Here is a 20,182-nt window from a genome sequence, read left to right as displayed (position 1 = left end):
AAAGGCTAGAACAGATCCCCACTTCTCTCCAGGCCAGCTAAATTTGCACCCTGCAAGCCACAGAGGCTGCCCTGTTACCTCAGAGTCTCAGAAATGCTGCGGCTGAGGTGATTGCAGCTACAGTGCACTCATAGCATTTCACAGTCTCCAGTTTGCTTCTGGGGCCACAGGGAGAAGCAGAAGGCTCTGCAAAGTGCCCCTCTGTGCCGCTTGCGAAGTGCGACTTTTATGAGCAGCCATACAGTCTCTAATGCCAGTCCTTGCGAAGCACGGCTTTTACCAGCAGCCGCGCAGTCTCTGAAGCCAGCCCTTTGATCCCTCATGGTCTGGGCTCTTGTTGACCGCGTTTAGGAGGCGGTGTGAGAAGCGAGCAGCTCTGGAGCTTAATTGCCTGGGCAGATTGACAGCAGCAGGTGAGTGGCAGCATTGGGATCTAGTCTGCATTCCCTGGCCATAGAGGCAGTTCCGAAGCACAAAGAAAGACTTTTTATCAGTTAGCAGACCGTTAGAAAAGGCACGAAGCACCATTTTGGTTTCTGCAAGTGACTACAAGATGGCTGAGGCTTCCTCTTCATTACCTACTAAGGCCCCTATTAACCGTGAGGGGATAGTTAGTCCAAAAGCAGTGCCAGTTGCCCCAGGTCTTCTTATGATAGTGGAACCATCCACACCCCAAGCTGGGGCAGAGTCCAGGGGGCACAAGATGTCAGATAAATCAGCTGGCCACTCCAAATCAAAAAAGGCCTCAAAATTGGCCTCCAAATCAGAAAAAAAGCAGGGCAAGGCAACCAATGGGCAGGGCTCTACTACTGCATCTCGCAGGTCTTGCTCATCATCCTCCAAAGGAGACTAAGCATCCCATGCTAGCAGTAGATCATTCCTGCTGTCTCCTATTGGACTGGGCCAGGACCCTGGGCCTTTTAGCTCACACTTTCCTATTAACACTACAGGCCTATGGGGGTCAGACTCTGATCTCCCAGGGCAGATTCTGGCAAATGAACAGAGAGGGACTGAGAGTACCAGGCCTGCTGAAGCTACATTCACCCCTACAGCTGTGGGGCTTTGCTTGGACACACAGCTGACCGCTCTAGCCCTGCCCAGTATTCAGGACATTATAGCATCAGCCATTAGCCAGGGCATCACAGCAGGGATTCAGCAAGGGTTAGGAGTAGTCCCTCGGGTGGTTCTCATGGTCCAGCCAAGTGTAGTTCCAGTGCCCACCTTGCTCTCAGTGTAGTCAGTCTCCGGTGTCAGAGGATGGAGAGACCATGATGCTGAATTCTCTGGGGACGAGGAGATCTTCCAGAGAAGGCAGCTTTCTTAGGTCTGTTCCAGCCAAACCATTTCAAGACCCTTCTGACCAAGGCCAAAGTTTCGGCCAATTTTGGGGTGCAAACAGCAGCACCTGCGGCGAATCCTGCCTCTGGGATTCCTTCTTCATGGAACAAACTGTTGAGATGGACACAGTTCCTACTCCAAAGCCATTCCTCGATGTTGTGCAAAGGCAGTGGGCATCACCAACATCAGGCCTTATGCCTTTGTCGGCTGACAAAAAAAATTCTACAATGTGGCCAATGACTTGGGACAGTTACTCCAGATGCCAACTGTTGACACCCCAGTGGCGGCCCTCTACATGGCAACCACCATGCCAGGGTCACAGGAGGATGTCCTCAAACTGGAGGACAGGAGAGCTGACCTTACAATGAAACAAGGTCATCAGGTGGTACGTGTTTCCATGTCAGCATCTTTCCTCTCACGTCCGTGCCTCTTCTGGCTCCAACAGCTGCAGCAGCGAATTCTGGCCATGGATTTGAGAGCCCATCAAGATCTGAACAAGATCGTGGCTGCGGTGCAGTTTACGGCCGATGCCACGCTCAACACCGCACATTTCTCTTCTTGGGCCATGGCTTCTGCTGTGGCTTCATGTCATCTGCTATGGCTCCATCAGTGGCAGGTGGACATGAGGCATAAGTGGCACCTGGCCTCTTCACCTTACAAAGGAGGGTCCTTGTTTGGGGATGCTCTAGAGCCACTGCTGATTGAAAATAAGGATAAATAAAAGGTTTTGCCCTCAGTCTCCTGAAAAGGGGGCACCCGTTCAACACCTTACACCAGGAGGCAGCCCTTTCAGGCCCCAGACTACGGTACCTCCTTTCAAGGCCACAATTATGGTTCCTCAGGTTTCAGGGCCCAAGTGGGGTATCACCAGAGGCAGCGACAGCAGTCCTATAGATACCAGCAGGGAAACCAGGCCAAGAAGCCCTTTTGGGGGGGGGGTGGAGGTCATGGATTCTGCAAATCTTAGGTCCTGCCAGAATCCCATTCCCATCGGGGGGCGTTTAGCATTTTTTGCAGATCAGTGGGATGAGATTACCTCCGACGACTGGATACGGTGTACCATTAGGTCAGGCTTAGCTCTGGAATTCCTCCCCATACCCCTGAGTTTCTTTATTCATCGCCCAGTGTCCTGCAATCTGGACAGACAGACCCTAATGAATTTGGCAATAAACACCTCCTGGACATAAGGGCTGTCCAACTGGTTCCGGATGACCAATTACATCTGGGTTTTATGCTATTCTTTTCGTTATTACCAAAACCTTGGGTTGGTTGAAAAACAATTCTAGACCTAAAATGGCTCAACCGTCACTTAAAATATCGCAGATTTAAAATGCATTCACTACATTCTATTCTGGCAGGGGTGCAGGAAGGTGATCTTCTTACGTCCATCAAGTTAACGGAGGCTTATCTACACATCCCTATTCTGCGTGAACACTGCAAATTTCTGAGGTTCTGTTATGGGGGCATAACAGCACTATCGGTACAAGTCTCTGCCATTCGGCCTTTCTTCCCACCCCCCACCCCCCGGGTGTTCACCAAGGTGCTGGCAGAATTGGCAGCACATCTAAGGACCTTGCCCGTGCTTGTCAAATGCTACCTTGATGATATATTGGTACAATCCAGGTCACTATCTGGAGCAAGGCAGGACCTTGACATAACAATATGCACCTTGTAGGTCCACAGGTTCTCTATAAACAGAGATAAAAGTCATCTCGAACCCACCACCTGGATCTTACACCTAGGGATGTGGATTTATTCCGTCTCAGGGCAGGTTTTCCTGTCACAAGATAGGCAAGCAAGTATTAAACAACTGGTTAGGGAGATATTGAGTCAGCAAGGATCTCCCTGGCCACCTTGTCCCGCTTGCTGGGGAAACTAGTGTCGGCTATCAACATCATGCCTTGGGCACGCCTACACACTAGGGACCTACAGTGGTTTCTCTTACCCTTTCAGAAGGCACGCAGGAGTATGTTACTGTTGAAGGTCACTGTTCCTGCGGATGTCCTCTGCTCTCTCCATTGGTGGAGGCCGACAGCCATCTCCAGGGGCTGCCACTTCAGGGTTGTTCACAGGGTGATGGTCACCATGCACGCCAGCCTTTACGACTGGGGGGCTCATCTGCAGGTGTAGATGGCCCAGGGACAATGGGACCAGGTGGACAGGACTCACAACATAAACTGGTTGGAACTCAGAACCATCCACCTGACCCTCCAGAGACTTCTTGGCACCATTGTTGGCCAGCATGTGTTAGTCTTGACAGACAATGTGGCCACCAAAGCCCAAGTGAACCATCAAGGTGGCACAAAGTCCAAGATTCTCAGGAAGAAAACCGAGGAACTGGGTCTCTGTGTGGAGAGGCACTTGCTTTGTTGACAGTGGAATACATTTCGGGGGTGGTGAATGTTCGGGCCAACTGGCTTAGCCAAGCAAGGGTGAACCATGCAGAATGGTGCCTCCACCCTCATCTATTTAAACAGATCTCGGTTTGCTTTGGCTCACCAGTTGTGGACCAGACAACACACAGCTCCCCCACTTCTATGTGAGATTTCAGATGCAGAGGTTGGAAGGGATGGACGCTCTCCGGTGTCAATGGCCCCTCCAGACTTCTTTATGCATTTCCCCCACTGCCTTTGGTTCCTCAGGTGTTGCACAAGATGATCACCAAAAAAAGCAGAGGTGATCCTGGTGGCCCCTCATAGGTCACAACAGCCATGGTTCACTGACCTACAGAGCTTGTTGGTGGCCAGACCCTGGAGGATCCCTCAGACCAAGGGTGCCCACAGCCAGGGTCACTGGAGCATCCGGACCCTCGGTGGCTCCAGGTGTCCACCTGGCGCCTGAGCTGGACTCTCTGAGGGCGGATAATTTTTCCTCCAGTGTCATAGGCATGAAACAGGCCTCCAGGAGGCCTTCCATGGTCCGCATATACATGGCATAATTTCTGCAAATGGTATGACACCAAGACCATCCACCCTACAATGGCTGCTGTACCCCAGGTATTGGAATTTCTCCAAGATGGGCTGGAGAAAGGGTTATCACCCAATACGCTGAGACAGCAGGTAGCAGCTCTGGCCACAATTCTGACTTGGGGGGGCAACCTTTATCCCACCACCTGACTGTGAGGAGGTTCCTAAAAGGGGCGGTCAACTTGAGACCTCTGGTGGTTCACTGCTACCCCACGTGGGATTTTTCTAAAGTTTTATTGGCTCTAATGGGACCCTTATGCTCTGTGGAACTACAGTTACTTATGTGGAAGGTGGCCTTCCTGGTGGCCATCACCTCTGCCAGGAGGATCTCGGAACTGCAGGCTCTGTCAGTGATGGAGGATCTTTGTACTTTCCACACCAACAGAGTGGTGCTACGGGTAGACCTTTCCTTTACACCCAAAGTTTCCTCCTGGTTCCACAGGGTGCAGGAGGTCATTTTGCCCAACTTCTACCCCTCACCTAATCATCCCTTGGAGAGACAGTGGCACAAGCTGGATATGTAACAGGCCCTTAAGGTCTACATCAATCACAATTCTGACTTTAGGAGGTCGGAAACATTGTTTGTATCATTCCAGCCCATGACCCTAGGTAGGAAAGTGTCTGTCTCCACCATCGGCAGGTGGATCTGCAGTTGCATAGCCAGGACATACAGTTCACAACATGAGCCAGTTTTGACCTGTAAATTTCTTGATTGCACGCAGGGTTCTGCATTCAGGGAATTGTTGTAAAATACTATTTGCTAATGTTTCTTGACTGATCAATTATTGTTTACTAAACTGTTTGTTCAATGACATGTTGAGTCTGTCTAAGTTCTTCTTCACTGAAAAGCTGGGTAAGGCTAGCAAAAAGGGGCGTGTCTTAACTATCTTTAATCAGACTCAGTCCAATCAGAAAGCAGACAATGTCAACCCATGCATTGATGCTATGTCCACCCTATTAGAAGAGGCGTATCAGGTAAGTACCAACATCCTTTTTATTTGTACTAAAATGTAACTCTGGTTCCACACTGTTCACACAATGATGTGTTTGTAGAAAAATAAAAAAATAAAAAACTTTTAAAAAAAAGATTTAAATTTCAGGTTCAAAACTATGTTTCATGGCCATTACTGCAGCTATTAAATTGTAATGGCTGGGCATTAGAAGAACATGAATGGAAAAGATTCCTTGGAAGCTAGTTATATGTTGATCCTTCCAAGTCAGCACTGTGCCTCCCCCACAGACTGTTAGTTCCAACCAAAAGACTGGTGTTTGTTCCACATTGCACATATTTTTGTTTTGCAACCACAATGACTAATATTTTAAAAAATAATGAAAAGAAAACCTTTGACTAGCAGGCACAGACAACTTCAGCAAAATATGGTCTTTGCTTTGAGACACTGATCACATGTAAAAACTTCATGCATTGTTTTCCTAGATAAGAATAGTCATTATGAACATTTTAGTATAGGTTGGTGAAATGACAAAATAGTAAATTCAGAAAGATATTTTAAAAGTGCCCTTAATAGGAATATAGAATAATGTTCTTTAATTTTATTGTCATGTTAATTACATATATGCAGTACACAGTTGGATTCCAATAACATGACTATTTGAGCAGTAACTGGTTAAGTTCAAAGGTAAATTTTCAGTTGGTGTATAGCATGCTATTTTGTTTTTTACAGAGAAAGTGTAGAGAGTCTTATACAAAAGCATTCCTATGCTCGATCCCCCATCAGAACCTATGGAGGAGAAGATGAAATTCTGGGAGATGATAACCAAACAACACAAAACCGAGGTAAGAGGAAGTAAGCCTGAAGTACTCTTCAAAGAAGGGCAGTCTATGGGACTCAGCCTCAGATAGGCTAATTCAGAATGTGAAGAAGCTGCATTTGGAAAAGAGACGCACATCTCCACCTCCACTCAGCAATGTTGCATCTCTTTGAATGTAATGTAACGTAGCCATTTATTTACATTCATGTTCTACCACTATTTAATTTTTATAGCAATTCAATAGTCTACTATTTAGACAGTCAAACATTACACCTATAAGCTATCAAATAATGCATAGCAATTCTCATACAGGCAGATGACACAATTTAGAATAGTGGTTTTCAACCTTCCCAACCCTTTAATACAGTTCCTCATGTTGTGGTGACCCCCAAACATAAAATTATTTTCGTTGCTTCTTCCAAACTATAATTTTGCTACTGTTATGAATCGTAATGTAAATATCTGATATGCAGGATGTATTTTCATTATTACAAATTGAACATAATTAAAGTATAGTGATTAATCACAAAAAGAATATGTTATTATATATTGTTAAATGGTTTGCTAATGAAAATTATACACACACACACAAACACACACACACACACAAAACTTCTAACCTTGTTACAAAAAGTCCATGAAACATTTCAGTTGGTAACAAAATAAAAATAAAACAGAGAAGAAAGACAGTAAAAAAAAAATGGGTCAAAGAGAAATACAGTACTAGGTTGGATATCCCCTCCTATTTTTCATCTTGTTCTACTGGTTCTTTATGATTTATCAATTGTTGTTTATAACTAATGATTGTAACTATTATTATGACCTATGACCTATTACTTGCTGTTTATATGTACACTGTGATTTGGTGCACTGGAGAGAAATTCCTTGTGTGTCTTATCACACTTCACCAATAAACATTTCAATTTCATTCTATTCCTACTTCATTCTATTCTATTCTATTCTATTCTATTCTATTCTATTCTATTCTATTCTATTCTATTCCCATTCCATTTTCCTATTCCCATTCTCATTCCATTCCATTCCATTTTCCTATTCCATTCCATTCTATTCTAAGCATGGAAGCTTAAAACTTAAAATTAAAAAGATGTAGTACTTAATTTTTTTCCAAAGAGACTGCTGAAGATGTTTTGTGACGGCTACCTTTTTTCCCCTCCGCCCCTAAACTCCTGGAATCCTCTTGCTCCCAAGTTTTCCAACCATTCATTCATTCATAGATATTGCGGAAGGAAACAAAGGCTGGTCTCCTTGTGAATGGACAGAAGTTTTTACAGAAAAGGGAAAACCCAAACGTCTGGAGCCAATTGCTGCAGAGCACCCACGTGAACTTCCAAGTCTCCGAGGAGGTGGAAGGGACATTGTCACCATCCTTCCCGCCTCAGTTCTCAGCTCCTTCTTCCTGGCATCCCTTCCCCTCGCTGCTGGGAGACTGAACTCAGCCTGTCCACCTCTAAGGGTGCTGCCTCGCCGGCGCTCAGGCGCTCCATTCTCCCCCTCCCCTCCCCTCGTCAAGCGCAGCTGTCTGAGCTGCCCATCGGTGCCTCTTGTGTCATAATTGGCTGGGCCCTGGTTGTCCTTGCGCTGCCACTCCTGTCAGGTAGCCCACCCTTTCGCAAGGCAGCACCCGCCGTCACCACTCCCCTGGCTCCAGACACTGGCATGCAGGTGTCTCGGTTCCTAAGACCATCGAAAATATGTCTTTTCCGATGGTCTTAGGCGACCCCTGTGAAAGGGTTGTTTGACCCCCAAAGGGGTCGCGACCCGCAGGTTGAGAACCACTGATTTAGAAGATGAAGATGACGAGGGTCTTTTGTAAGCCTTTATTACTGCACCTTAACTTTAATAAAATGGATATTGACAGGGGTGGGCTGCTATGGGTTCGCCCAGGTTTGGGAGAACCAGTAGCTAACATTATGGCTGGTTCACAGAACCTCCAAATCCCACCTCTGGCTGGCCCGTCCCCTCCCACCCCACCCCTCCCAAGAGTCTCCACATGGCCCATTTTGGATGTGAGATAAGTGCAGGGCCCATGCAGAAGCTCGAGGAGGAGGAAAAACAGGCCTCCCGGAAATTCTGGAAGATCAGAAACAGGCCCATTTCTGGACTCCAGAGGGCCTCCAGAACCTGAAGGAAGCAGTTTTTGTCCTCCCAGAGGCTCAAGGAAAAGCTCTGAAGCCTGGGGAAGGCGAACCGCCCCCTGACCTGGTGCAGGAGACCGACTACGCCATTCCCACCATGGCCACGCTCACCTAACAACCAGGCAGAGAACCCGTTGCTGAAATTTTTGAAGCCCACCCCTGATATTCACACTTATGTTTGCACAAAGGTAAAAAAACAAACAAACACACAAGTTTGGTTCATAGATAGGTGCAGCTATTTGAAACACATCAACACTGTGTTTCAAATATCAATAGATGATGTGTTTTAAATATTTAAATAAATATTTCCCTTTTCATCTTATGCTTCCTCCAAACTGCAAGGAATATATTGTTTAACTGTCTTTGTACAGTTAAGAGGATCTAAATATTTTCCAGCAGCTATTAACCTGTTTGAGACAAATGCTCAAAAGTAGAGTGCCTCAGAAAGGTTCAATTAAGGTTAGGCATTGATTTTTATATATTTAAGATTCTTAAATATGAATTTTAGAGGAAGCTGTTCCAAATGTCCCAAATGTCCAAATGTCTTGTCCCAACCAAGGAACACGGATTACCATTTTTAATATTTATAATTTACAATTTAGTCCAAAAGGTATGGTCTAACTTTAATCTTCTTGGATATGAGGAATTGGAGTATAAGCTGCTGCAATATTTTCCCATCTGATTGTACTTACAATACTGCAGAATCTTTGTAATATTTTGCTTATGGCATTCTATGCTTTGTAATACTATATCTATGGCATTCTACCACCTGCAGATCAATGGTAGATTCAAAAAGATTCCTTATTCTAGGAGAATCTGTTCTGATTTTGCAGAGAAGCTTGTAGCTAGTTAATAGTCTCTCTCCATGGATGACTAAATATTTTTCTGCCCATTTTTCTCTGTCTGAATCAGCAGCAATGTTTGAGGTGCTTGACTTTTCTGAAGTAGTTTATAGAATAGCTTATTTTTTATAAAAAAAAATAGATTATTTTTTTCCCTTGCTAAACTTTAACTGCCTATCATAATATTGAGTATATTTAACAATGTATTGTAAATGTTGTCTTTTAAACCTATCCTTCCTTCCTTTCTCTCTCCCACCCTCCTCTTGTTTTTGGTTAATCCATTATATTGTTAGTAAATGTATTTGCCTGGTAAGCAAGCCCAAAATAGTTATTAGAAAGCCAAAATATGTGCTAGCTTTATTGAAGATTGCAGAAAAGGACAGAGATCTGTAAAAATATATTTGATTTCTAGCTACAGAGGAAACAGATCTCTTTGTCTGAACTTATTCACAAGTCTATTTGCTTTTTTTGGATTTCCATATGCTTTCCTAAATATAATCCTGATTCCCCAGCATAGTCAAATCTTATTTTCGGTTATGCCTGGAAGCATTCTGGGAAAAATGACTATATATCTCTAGAATTGCTGGGGGCAATATGGGTTCTAAAATGCCATATATGTATGCATCATTCATGTTTAGAGCCTCTTCTAACATAGCAGCATCATATTTTCCATTTTCTACACATACTCTACTGGGATGTATGTGTTGCAGATAAATCTTTGGGTGCTGTTATATAAGGGTGCACAAGGACACAATAGTACCTAGAATTCTCAAATGATACCCTCCCCCCCAAAATCAGATAATTTATACTTCCAAACACTTTTAAATGTGGCTATTGGTAATATTAAACAGATTCTTTGGTACCTGTTCAAATGAGCGTTATATAGATTAGTTGCATTGGCTTTGATTCTGTATAGTTAAAAATAGACCTGTGGATTAATCTCCTGAGGTTACTGATTATGCTATTATATTATAGTTACCTTTTGTGATCTTCCTGATATGCAATGACTACTTCAGGAACAGCTCTGTATGCTGGCATCTTGCAATGTTTTTCTTTTGCTCACAAAGCTTACTTAGAATGCTATTGTAGCTGTGTTATAAACATCACACAACTTCTTCAAATTTCCTAAAGATTTATATTGATTCTCCTTGTTTACAGCATCAGCTTTTACATCTGATAATTTATCCCTCAATTCCTGGGTCTCATCCTCTTCAAATTTTCCTGGATTTCAACATCCACAGACCTTGACTACTTTTGGTTCCAGCAGTGCCTCAATAGCCACTCCAATTCCTCATCCAATTCAAGGATCACTACCGCCATTTAGCCACCTGGGAATGCCTTTGACACCTTCTGCCATTGCTAGCTCAATGCAAGGAAGTGGCCCCACATTCCCATCTTTCCATATGCCCAGATATCATCATTATTTTCAGCAAGGGCCTTATGCAGCAATTCAGGGACTACGCCATTCTTCTACAGTGATGACACCTTTTGTATGATTGACCCAAAGCCAAGGAAAGGCAAGGTTAGGCACAGAAAGAATGAGGAACATATTGTAAAGAACTGAGAAGAAACATTATAAGAATTGAAGAGGAAAACTAGCTTGCATGAGATGATGAAGGAATCAAAGTTACATGAAAAATGTGCTAATCAGAGTGGCTGGGAAATCTAAACGTAATGTTGCCAAATGGGTTTTGAATGTAGTAAGGTTTCCAATTGACAGATTATGTGAAGGTCATCATAACCACTAGATAAAACACTATGTTCATGCAATAGTATATAGCAATGCTGTTTCTAGATTTCCTTCTCAACAAAGGCAAAAGAGGCAATATTGGTGTAGTGATTTCATTGGGAGTGAATGAACATATTTAGCCATTGCAGTTCTCTCTAGAAAAAAACAGAAGGAAATTTTATTCAACATTATCCTCTCCCTTCCTTTTAATTCCTTAAAATATCAATCCCTAATTAGATGGAAGCCACAAACCACTGAAATATCTTTTCTTTCAGTTTCATTGAGTGCAGTGAATTAAAGTTGTGCAAGTCAGCACACACTTTTGTGAAAGTAGAGCATGCATGCATGCATGCATTATTCTTTTTAGAATTGAAAGATTTGTACATAATTTTTTTCCAGTGGATTATGTCCGACCAGTACTCCAGACACTAAATATAATTCAGTGATAAAGCTAAAACAAAAATCATAAAGTTAAATATTATTTTAGTTTAAATTCAGCATTGCTGAAGCGCATCAACATAAATACTGTACATACATATGTACATAAAATACTTAGCTGAGAAACATTTATTAGGAAATCTTGAAATGAAGCAATTTGAATGGAACAAGATTTAAATCTCTTAAATAAAATGTGAACATAAAATAACTTTGTATCTTATTATGAATCTTTTCACTTATCTAGCAAATTGAAACATTACATAGTTAAATTTTTAATCAGAAAATTATAGCAATGCAAAGAAATTGTAAAATGGGACAGGGGAACCCAAAAGTAAGACTAACTGAATATTTTAACTGGTGTACACCAGATTAATCTTACAGTTCTGATTTTTTTTTTACCCATACTGCACTCATTTGGTTCAATGAACTCCCCAAAGTTTTTTTCAAAAATAAAAATACACAGAAACTCTCATGGGTAGTTCTTGTAGTTACTTAGAGCAGATCTGCACTTGTTATCAGTATGGGCAATCATTGCTTTCTGAGTGCAGAATATACAGTATTTTCACTCTCAACCCATTACAAATATACTCTGCACCAAACTTTTTCCAGCTTTGATTCAAACTGCTGTTTTCTGATTTGACTTAAGCTCTTCCGAAGGATGGTCTTCAATGCTTCATTCCATTCCAGTAGCAGACCCAACTTCAATTGGGTGCAGTGCCTGGCATGTTCCCTCCTCATCTAGCATCTAGTCACTTACCTGATCAGCAGTTTTTTGCTGAGCTGTTACGTTCTCTACTTTTTTAAAAAAAATAATCTTACAATTGATCCAATAATGGCCTGATAAAGGAATGAGCTGTTCTGAATCTTAGTCATATTCCTTTCAACTTTCATCCCTTTTTATTTCTGTCCTCCTTGCTTTACAATCCTTGCAAAGTTTTCCTTTGCTTATTTTGTAACATCTTAAAGTTGCAATGTAAGAATATATTTTTTTTGTAAAATGAACAATTAGCAAAGTTTCCATTGACCTACAGAGGAATATATGAACAAAAGAAAATCTTGTTCCTTTTGCTTTGATTATTGTAGTATCAGACTAAAATAGAACAAGGGAAAAAAGAGGAAATTCAATATCAAACAAGAGATGATGTGGGAAGTGTAAATGAAGACATTCATGTGTATAAATATCTGGCGAGGAAAATAATGGCACAGAGATTAGTAAAAAGGGGATAAAAAGCAGACATCCATAGCCCAGTCTCTGCAAACATGGTGTCCCTTCATTGATGGAAAGCCGGGGAACAATCAATCAATTAGATATAAGCAACTTGTGAATTTATATTAGGTATAAACAAATGGAAAATGTAGGAATATATTGACTTCATACTGTATCATCTTTTTGACGGTCTGCAGTCTTCCTCACTTCTCAGTCTTTAATTAAAGCATAAAGGAAGCTATCCGGAAGAATTTCTTCCATTGGGCTTTTGCAACAGTAGTGCTCCTGAGGGTTATTATAAATGAGGGCTATTATTTCTGGTGCAAAATAGCCTGTACCTGATGTCATTGCCTATTATCTGGAATCAAGTCATAACAAATAGCCCCAAACTTCAAGTACTCTGAAAGAAGTTTTCCCTTCATTTTGGGGGGAACATTCTTTTACATTATTGTTTCATTTCTTTGATTTTTGGCTGGAAGTCAGACTTACCACCATGCCTCTCAACAGATAAAGTATAAACTCATCTCATAGAAGTGGCAGCCAAAATCAGACGACATGTTTGTTCTCTTTTAGTGTTAGCTATCCAACCCAACAAGTTTGAGATGTGACAAATCTACATCTTAGCGAGAAAGTGGTTCAAACATTTCTCCTTCTTGTGAAGAAATTGTCCACCCAATTTCCTTGCCCACAAATTTAGATAGAAATTTTGAAGCACCCTTTGAGGCCAGTTCTAATTTTAAGTGAGAAGTCACCTGCTAATTTTGATACTATATTCTGAAAAAAGATTGTTAGCATCCAACTGCAATTCTGGATTTGTTTAAAATGCAGAGTATTAAGGTAAGAATGAAAGAGCCCTACCAATTAGAAAAACAAAGATTAAAGCTCACAAAAGATAATCCCCAATTAGACCCATTATTGCCAATTTAATAGAATAGTAGGTCTCTTTCACACTGCTAGATATTTCTAAACAATGGTTTTATAGAAAGCACAAAGTTGAGATAATTGGTAGGTTTCCTTTATATTTCTTTACATCAGAATTCTAATGTTTTAAATTGAAGAGTATCAAAGGCCAACAGTCTCTTAAATGAAAGCTTTCTTCCCATCAGACGTTGATGTTCCATTTTTTCTCCTTCCAATCTTGTAGCCCAAAAAACAGAGTATTGGTGGGAACTCAAACTGATAGGAATGGAATTCCTGACTCCTATTACATGTTTTATAGGAAAAATGGGCCACCCATGCATGCTTCAAGCTCCATTTTGAGAGTGCAAAGATAATGCCTCTGAAATTCATACAAAACACTGATTCATGCCAGCACAATTGTCTGGTGACAAAAAATGAAATTTATGTTAGATTTAACTTCTCCCTATTTAATTAAACTCCTTCAAAATAACAAGTCTAAAATTTTTCTCATCTCTTCAGTGATGTAATATGCATCTTATGACTTTTAGCCATCTTGTCCATGCAGAGTTACTGGCTTTGGAATAAGTTTCAATTCCAATTACACTACTCATAATTTTGTAAATGCTTTCCTCCTTATCTTTGGAAGAATAATTAATTTTAAAAAGGTTTGAGTTTTGACTGATTAAGATCAGCATCTCATAGATTGACTCCATTCTTACAAAAATTTTGTCCAACTATTCCATTATTGCTCTCTGGCTGCTGTAAAAGGTGGTGGATTAAATGGTTTTGCTACTGTGTTTATGGTGTTTGGAAATCTGTGGAAATGGTATTGTACTTAATTTATGCTGATTTTAGACTAGATAAAAATTAAATATTGTTCAAATTCATTTTAGGCAATTTTGCAGTTTTGGAATATAGAGATGAACTGCCTTTTTGTTTCATAATGATCTATGAGTTTTCCTCATACTGTGTGAGCTGAATATTTTCCCAAATTAATCCCAGTTAGAATCCATCGCTGAACCAGGATCTGTATAGACACTGAAAATGTTGAATTAAGATTAATAAGTTTTAAAAAAAATTGCTTAAATTATTGCAGTTTGCTTTTATAGTGAAATCAGATTTTTTTGATTTTTGTTATTCATTTGTAGCAGGAAATATAATTTTGATATTTTCCCATGTCCTAATGGGGAATATATGTATTTTAATAGTAATAAAATTATTTTCAGGTTTGGTTAAAATTGTCAGAGTTTGGCTTTTTTATACTAAGCAATGACTTAAATCAATAAATGTGTTTATTCATAACTTCTTTTAAAGGAATTTAGGCACAAAATACAGATTGCTGTATTTTATCTCTGACATATTTTAAATTAGCATCTAGTTTCTTATTATAGCACCAGAAATATGAGGAAAGACTTTGTGTATGGAAACTGGAGATGGTCTCTCTTAGCAGAATATACAATCAGTCTCTTTATTGCTGTGTTAAATTGTTTTAATTAATTGTGTGAGCATATTCACCATATAAAATGTGTCCATATGTATATTGAAGGTAATAGCCATAAATTAGAAAGCAACACCCAACAAAAACATTTATTTTTAAGTGCAATATATTTATTTCTGTCAAAATATGTCAACACTATCTGTTACTGGAATTACTAAAGTGGTTTGTAAACACCTAAAAACAATTTATAAACAGCATAAAATAATTATATATCATAAAATTGTACATGTGCAAATGTGTGGATGTTCATTTTCTTTCATTAAAATATTGGGATTTTAAAATATAACATGTATTTTTTATTTAAACTTTGCACTTCATGTTTGGGGTTTAAATCATTTGCAAGATATAAGACTTGTGTCTCTCCTCTGTCACTTTTTTTGCAATACTTTCCTAGAAGCTATAACTTTTGTATTTTGTTGTAAGTTAAGAAAAAATAGTTGAATCCAAACAGATTTAAATACATATTTAATTTCCCTCCAAACCTTCAAAAGCATTTCCAGAAACTTTACAAACTGAGGCCCTGCAGGCTACTAAAAATTCAGTTCTTGACTTGGTTGTTTTGCTAGTGAGCTTCTATCTATCTATCTATCTATCTATCTATCTATCTATCTATCTATCTATCTATCTATCATCTATCTATCTATCTATCTATCTATCTATCTATCTATCTATCTATCTATCTATCTATCTATCTATCTATCTATCATCTATAAAAGCGAAATACCATTCACGCATTATCACAAAATCTCCAGAATCGTAAAGCCTACAAACGTGAAATTTGCCATATATATTCCTATTGCCTTCTAGGTGCTCACTAAGAAAGGATTTTTCAAAATGACCATCAGAGCATTAGTATTTCCTACATTATTATTAACACGCTCTGATGCTAAGGAGTTCTACTCTCAACCTGAAAAGAAATCTGTTCCAAATGCAAAACACAAGCAGAGGAGAGGAGATTCAGTTTCAATTTTACTTTCACAGCAGGAAGCAACTTTACTACAGAACAGTTGAGCTAAGCCACACCCAGGCTCTTTCCTCTCTCCTCCTTGCTCACAGCAAATACTGTTTGAGTTTCCAAACACCCCTCAACTCTCTCACCCACTGACACGACACTAGGCAGATAAATACTAGGCAGATAAATACTAGGCAGATGCTAGTATGCAGAGGCAGAATTTTTTCCTTATTTTCCTCAGTTCAGACGAATCTGTTCCTTCTACTGTAACACAGTTAAAGGGAAAAGAGGCAAAAAATGCAGAAAAAGATTTACAGATGCGATTAGGAAAACACAAGTAAGGGAAGCTGCACACAAGTATCATCAAACTCAGCCCCAAGTCAGTATTTGTCTGGTTTTAAATATGAACCTCAGATTGATTATTCCAGGGACAAGGTTGTTAAATCTCGGACCCTGGTTATCCTCTGCCTGGTGCCATGCGCCTAAGTGGCAGGATGAGAATCCCAGGATGTGCTGCAGTAGTGGTAAAGTCCACCTCCCTCCTCTTCAGCCCTACTCTGAATGCTTACACACAACCTTCTCACCTACCAGCATCCAATGGCATAGCATTTACTTCTGCTGTCCGGAAGTATGACTGATACTTCCAAATGTCATCTTTTGGAACCACAGAGGTGGAGGAGGGAAATTTTATGCCAACATTCAAAGTGCAGGGGCAGGTCTACTACCGAATAGGGAGTATCATGAAGGGGTCTCAGCAGCAGCCTTCATTTCTCCAGATATATTTTGTTGGTGATGATGATGATAAGGACATCCATTGTGGAATCTACCCAGGTGTTAATCCACAACTGGTTAGCCAACTGCAGAAGTTGCTGCATGAACAGAACAAATATATTTTGGAACTTAAGGCTGTTGTTGATTCTGTTCCTAAGGGCCACAAGGACTTCCAAGTGGTGAAGCCTTCTGGAGAGCACTGAGGTCGTTTCAATGCCCACACAACTACAGAAGTGGTTGTTCTCATTGTCGGCCAGGATTTTGAGAAGAGAGACATCGTTCTCCACAGCAGAGACAACAGGTTGTTATGAATCAGTGAGACACGTGACACTCTCCAATACCCTCTGATGTTCTGCCATGGAGAAGATGGCTATTACATCAATATACCTCAGTGCGACCCAAACACCAAGGTTCCTCTCAAGAAGACCGTATCTGCTGTTGCCTTTTACAGCTACAGGATAATGGAGCGTGATGGCGAAGAATGCTACCTACTCCTGTTCCAGTTCCCTAGCGAATCATGGGCATCCAACCAACTAGTTCTTCATATTCCTGAATATTCACACCTTCTGTATACCCATGGACAGTTGATGTCTATGGTATATTGTTTTTGGTGGGGGAGCTGTAATTAAAAATGATTAGAGGGTTCACTACACATAGTGCCCACATTCTACGGGATGGGGAAAAAAACCCTCAATGGAATAAGAAAGAAAGATTTGTTTCATGAGCTAGTATCATGATTCACTGACATTTATAATTTTCTTTTAAAGCTATTTAAATAGAGAATTCAAGAAAGGTCAATGGGTAAAATCATTCAGTAAATTACACAATTTCATTAACACTCCTTTCAGCAATATTGTGAACTTCACCAACATTAAGATGTGCAGAATTCCAATGTTACCTGCTGACTTCCCAAAGCAAAGTCAATCGAGAAGCTGGCAGGAAGTCAGAAGTCATGATCAGTGAGGTTCTTGTTTAACTGATGGGAGGAGAGATTTTAACTTTTGAATAACAGAGGTTCTGACTTAACAGAATCCAAAAGGCAAAGAACTTTTTTGAAAGATTTAAGGAGGCATTAGAGGATGCATGGTAATCTACATGCAATAAGTGCAGTGATCAGGAAGAGACTACTACATTGGGTATTACAACTATACTTTGCTAAATTCACAGCATAAACACGGATTTTAAATGCATAACATGGAATAAAAATGGGGTAAATGTTTTCCTCAATAAATAAAAGACATTTATTTGAAAAACATAAAACAAGATATGATTTGTTAATGTACATACAAAAGTTAAGAAATATTTGATTTATAAAAAATTTGGTTAATTTATTTTGGTGGAGACAAGTAAGAAAAATGTTTTGTATATAAACCCACAACTATGAAAACTGATATTGTCAATATGTGGCAATATGTGGGGAATTTAAAGGTTTTAAAGTAGTGTGTGTGTATATGCATGTGTGCGTGGGTGCCTATCTATGTAACTGTTCAAAAATACTGGCAAGCAAAAATACTGCTTTCTCTCTCTCGTTTAGCTCTTAAATGTAATGGGCTCTCAGTCACACATTTTATTTAGCCTTTAAAGATGAAAACAAAATTATTTTATTGTTGCTCTTCAATCAGCAGCTTTTATTAAAATTAGCCACAAGGTGGCATTACCATTCCACTGAAATTGTATAGCTACGTTTGAGGGTATAGACTTCAACCACTTAATATAAGCAACTTCATTAAAATGAAAGGACATTCAATAAAATGCAAAGGCATAGTGACTATCTTGAATCATAAGTTTTGCTAATTCAGAATTCTATGTCTATATAGTGATGAACCTAAGGAAATATTAGTTTAGTTTAGTTTAGTTTTATTGAACTTGTATGCTGCCCTATTCCCCGAGGGGACTCAGGGCAGCTTACAAACTAAATAGGGGAAAGGGGAAATACAAAAAACAAAAAGACAGACAAATACAAACAGATTAAAAACTCATCAACAGCCGCAACAATTCGAGTGGGGCTGGGAACTCATCAGCCCCAGGCCTGCCGGAACAGCCAGGTTTTAACGGGTTTGCGGAAAGCCTGAAGGGTGGCGAGGGTCCGGATCTCCACGAGGAGATCGTTCCAGAGGGCCAGAGCAGCCACAGAGAAGGCCCTCCACAGGGGGGTCGACAAACGACACTGGCTAGATGATGAAATCTGGAGGAGGCCTAATCTGTGGGATCTAATCGGTTGTGAGGAGGTAATTGGCAAAAGGTGGTCTCTCAAGTACCCAGGTCCAATACCATGTAGGGCTTTAAGAGTAATGACTAGCACCTTGAAGCGCATCTGGAGTCCAATAGGCAGCCAGTGCAGCTCGCGGAGGATAGGTGTGACGTGGGTGTACCGAGGTGCACCCACAATCGCTCGCGCGGCTGCATTCTGGACAAGCTGCAGTCTCCGAATGCTCTTCAAGGGCTGCCCCATGTAGAGCGTATTACAGTAGTCCAGTCTTGAGGTCACAAGGGCGTGAGTGACTGTTCTGAGTGCCTCCCGGTTCAGGTAGGGATGCAATTGGTGCACCAGGCGAACCTGGGCAAATGTCCCCCTGGTCACAGCTGACAAATGATGCTCTAAAGTCAGCTGTGACCAGGGGGGATCCAGGAGGATTCCCAAACTGCGAACCCTGTCTGAGGGGCGTATAATTTCACCCCCCAGCCTGAGAGTTGGAATACAAGGCCAATTATTGGGAGGGAAAAACACAAGCCACTCGGTCTTGTCAGGATTGAGCGCAAGCTTGTTCACACCCGTCCAGACCCTAACAGCCTCCAGGCACTGACACATCACGTCAACTGCTTCACTGAGTTGGCACAGGGCGGGCAGATATAACTGTGTATCGTCCGCATATTGGTGGTATTTTATCCCGTGTCACCGAATGATCTCACCCAGTGGCTTCATGTAGATGTTAAACAGGAGGGGGGACAGGACCGAACCCTGCGGCACCCCACACTTAAGGGGCCTAGGGGTCGATCTCTGCCCTCCAACTAACACCGACTGCGACCTGTCCGAGGTAGGAGGAGAACCACCGAAGGACGGTGCCTCCCACTCCCACCTCCCGCAACCGCCGCAGAAGGATACCATGGTTGATGGTATCAAAGGCCGCTGAGAGGTCAAGGAGCACTAGGACAGAGGCATAACCCCTGTCCCTGGCTCTCCAGAGATCATCGATCAGTGCCACCAAAGCAGTTTCCGTGCTGTAGCTAGGCCTGAATCCAGACTGGAAGGGGTCTAGATAATCGGTTTCATCCAAGGACCACCGTAGCTGAGAGGCCACCACTTTCTCAACAACCTTCCCAACAAAGGGGAGGTTGGAGACTGGACGGTAGTTACTTAGAATGGCTGGATCCAAGGACGGCTTCTTCAGGAGGGGTCTCACCACCACCGCCTTTAAGAGGGGCGGGAAGGTCCCCTCCCGAAGAGAGGCGGTGACTATCGTCTGGATCCAGCCCTGTGTCACCTCTCTGCTGTTAGCAACCAGCCAAGAGGGGCATGGGTCCAGCACGCAAGTGGAGGCGCTCACAGCTCCCATGGCCTTGTCCACTTCCTCAGGTGTGACAAGTTGAAAGTCAATCCATAAATTCTGCTCAAGA

The 20,182-nt window shown here is 41.4% G+C and overlaps 1 protein-coding gene across 1 annotated transcript in view; it reads left to right on the top strand.

The window, feature by feature from the left end:
• TBX20 (T-box transcription factor 20) overlaps positions 1 to 11,244 on the top strand; it is a 79,246-nt gene extending 68,002 nt beyond the window's left edge. Inside the window, exons 7-8 of the mRNA XM_032234518.1 lie at positions 5,987 to 6,099; positions 10,231 to 11,244. Coding sequence (XP_032090409.1) covers positions 5,987 to 6,099; positions 10,231 to 10,568 — 451 coding nt within the window. The 3' untranslated portion in view covers positions 10,569 to 11,244. The remainder of the gene's footprint in view (positions 1 to 5,986; positions 6,100 to 10,230) is intronic.
• Positions 11,245 to 20,182: the final 8,938 nt, after the last annotated feature.

The sequence above is a fragment of the Thamnophis elegans genome, chromosome Z (assembly GCF_009769535.1).
Source record: "Thamnophis elegans isolate rThaEle1 chromosome Z, rThaEle1.pri, whole genome shotgun sequence".
Classification (NCBI taxonomy): Eukaryota; Metazoa; Chordata; class Lepidosauria; order Squamata; family Colubridae; genus Thamnophis; species Thamnophis elegans.
This window is presented reverse-complemented; position numbering and strand designations above follow the sequence as displayed.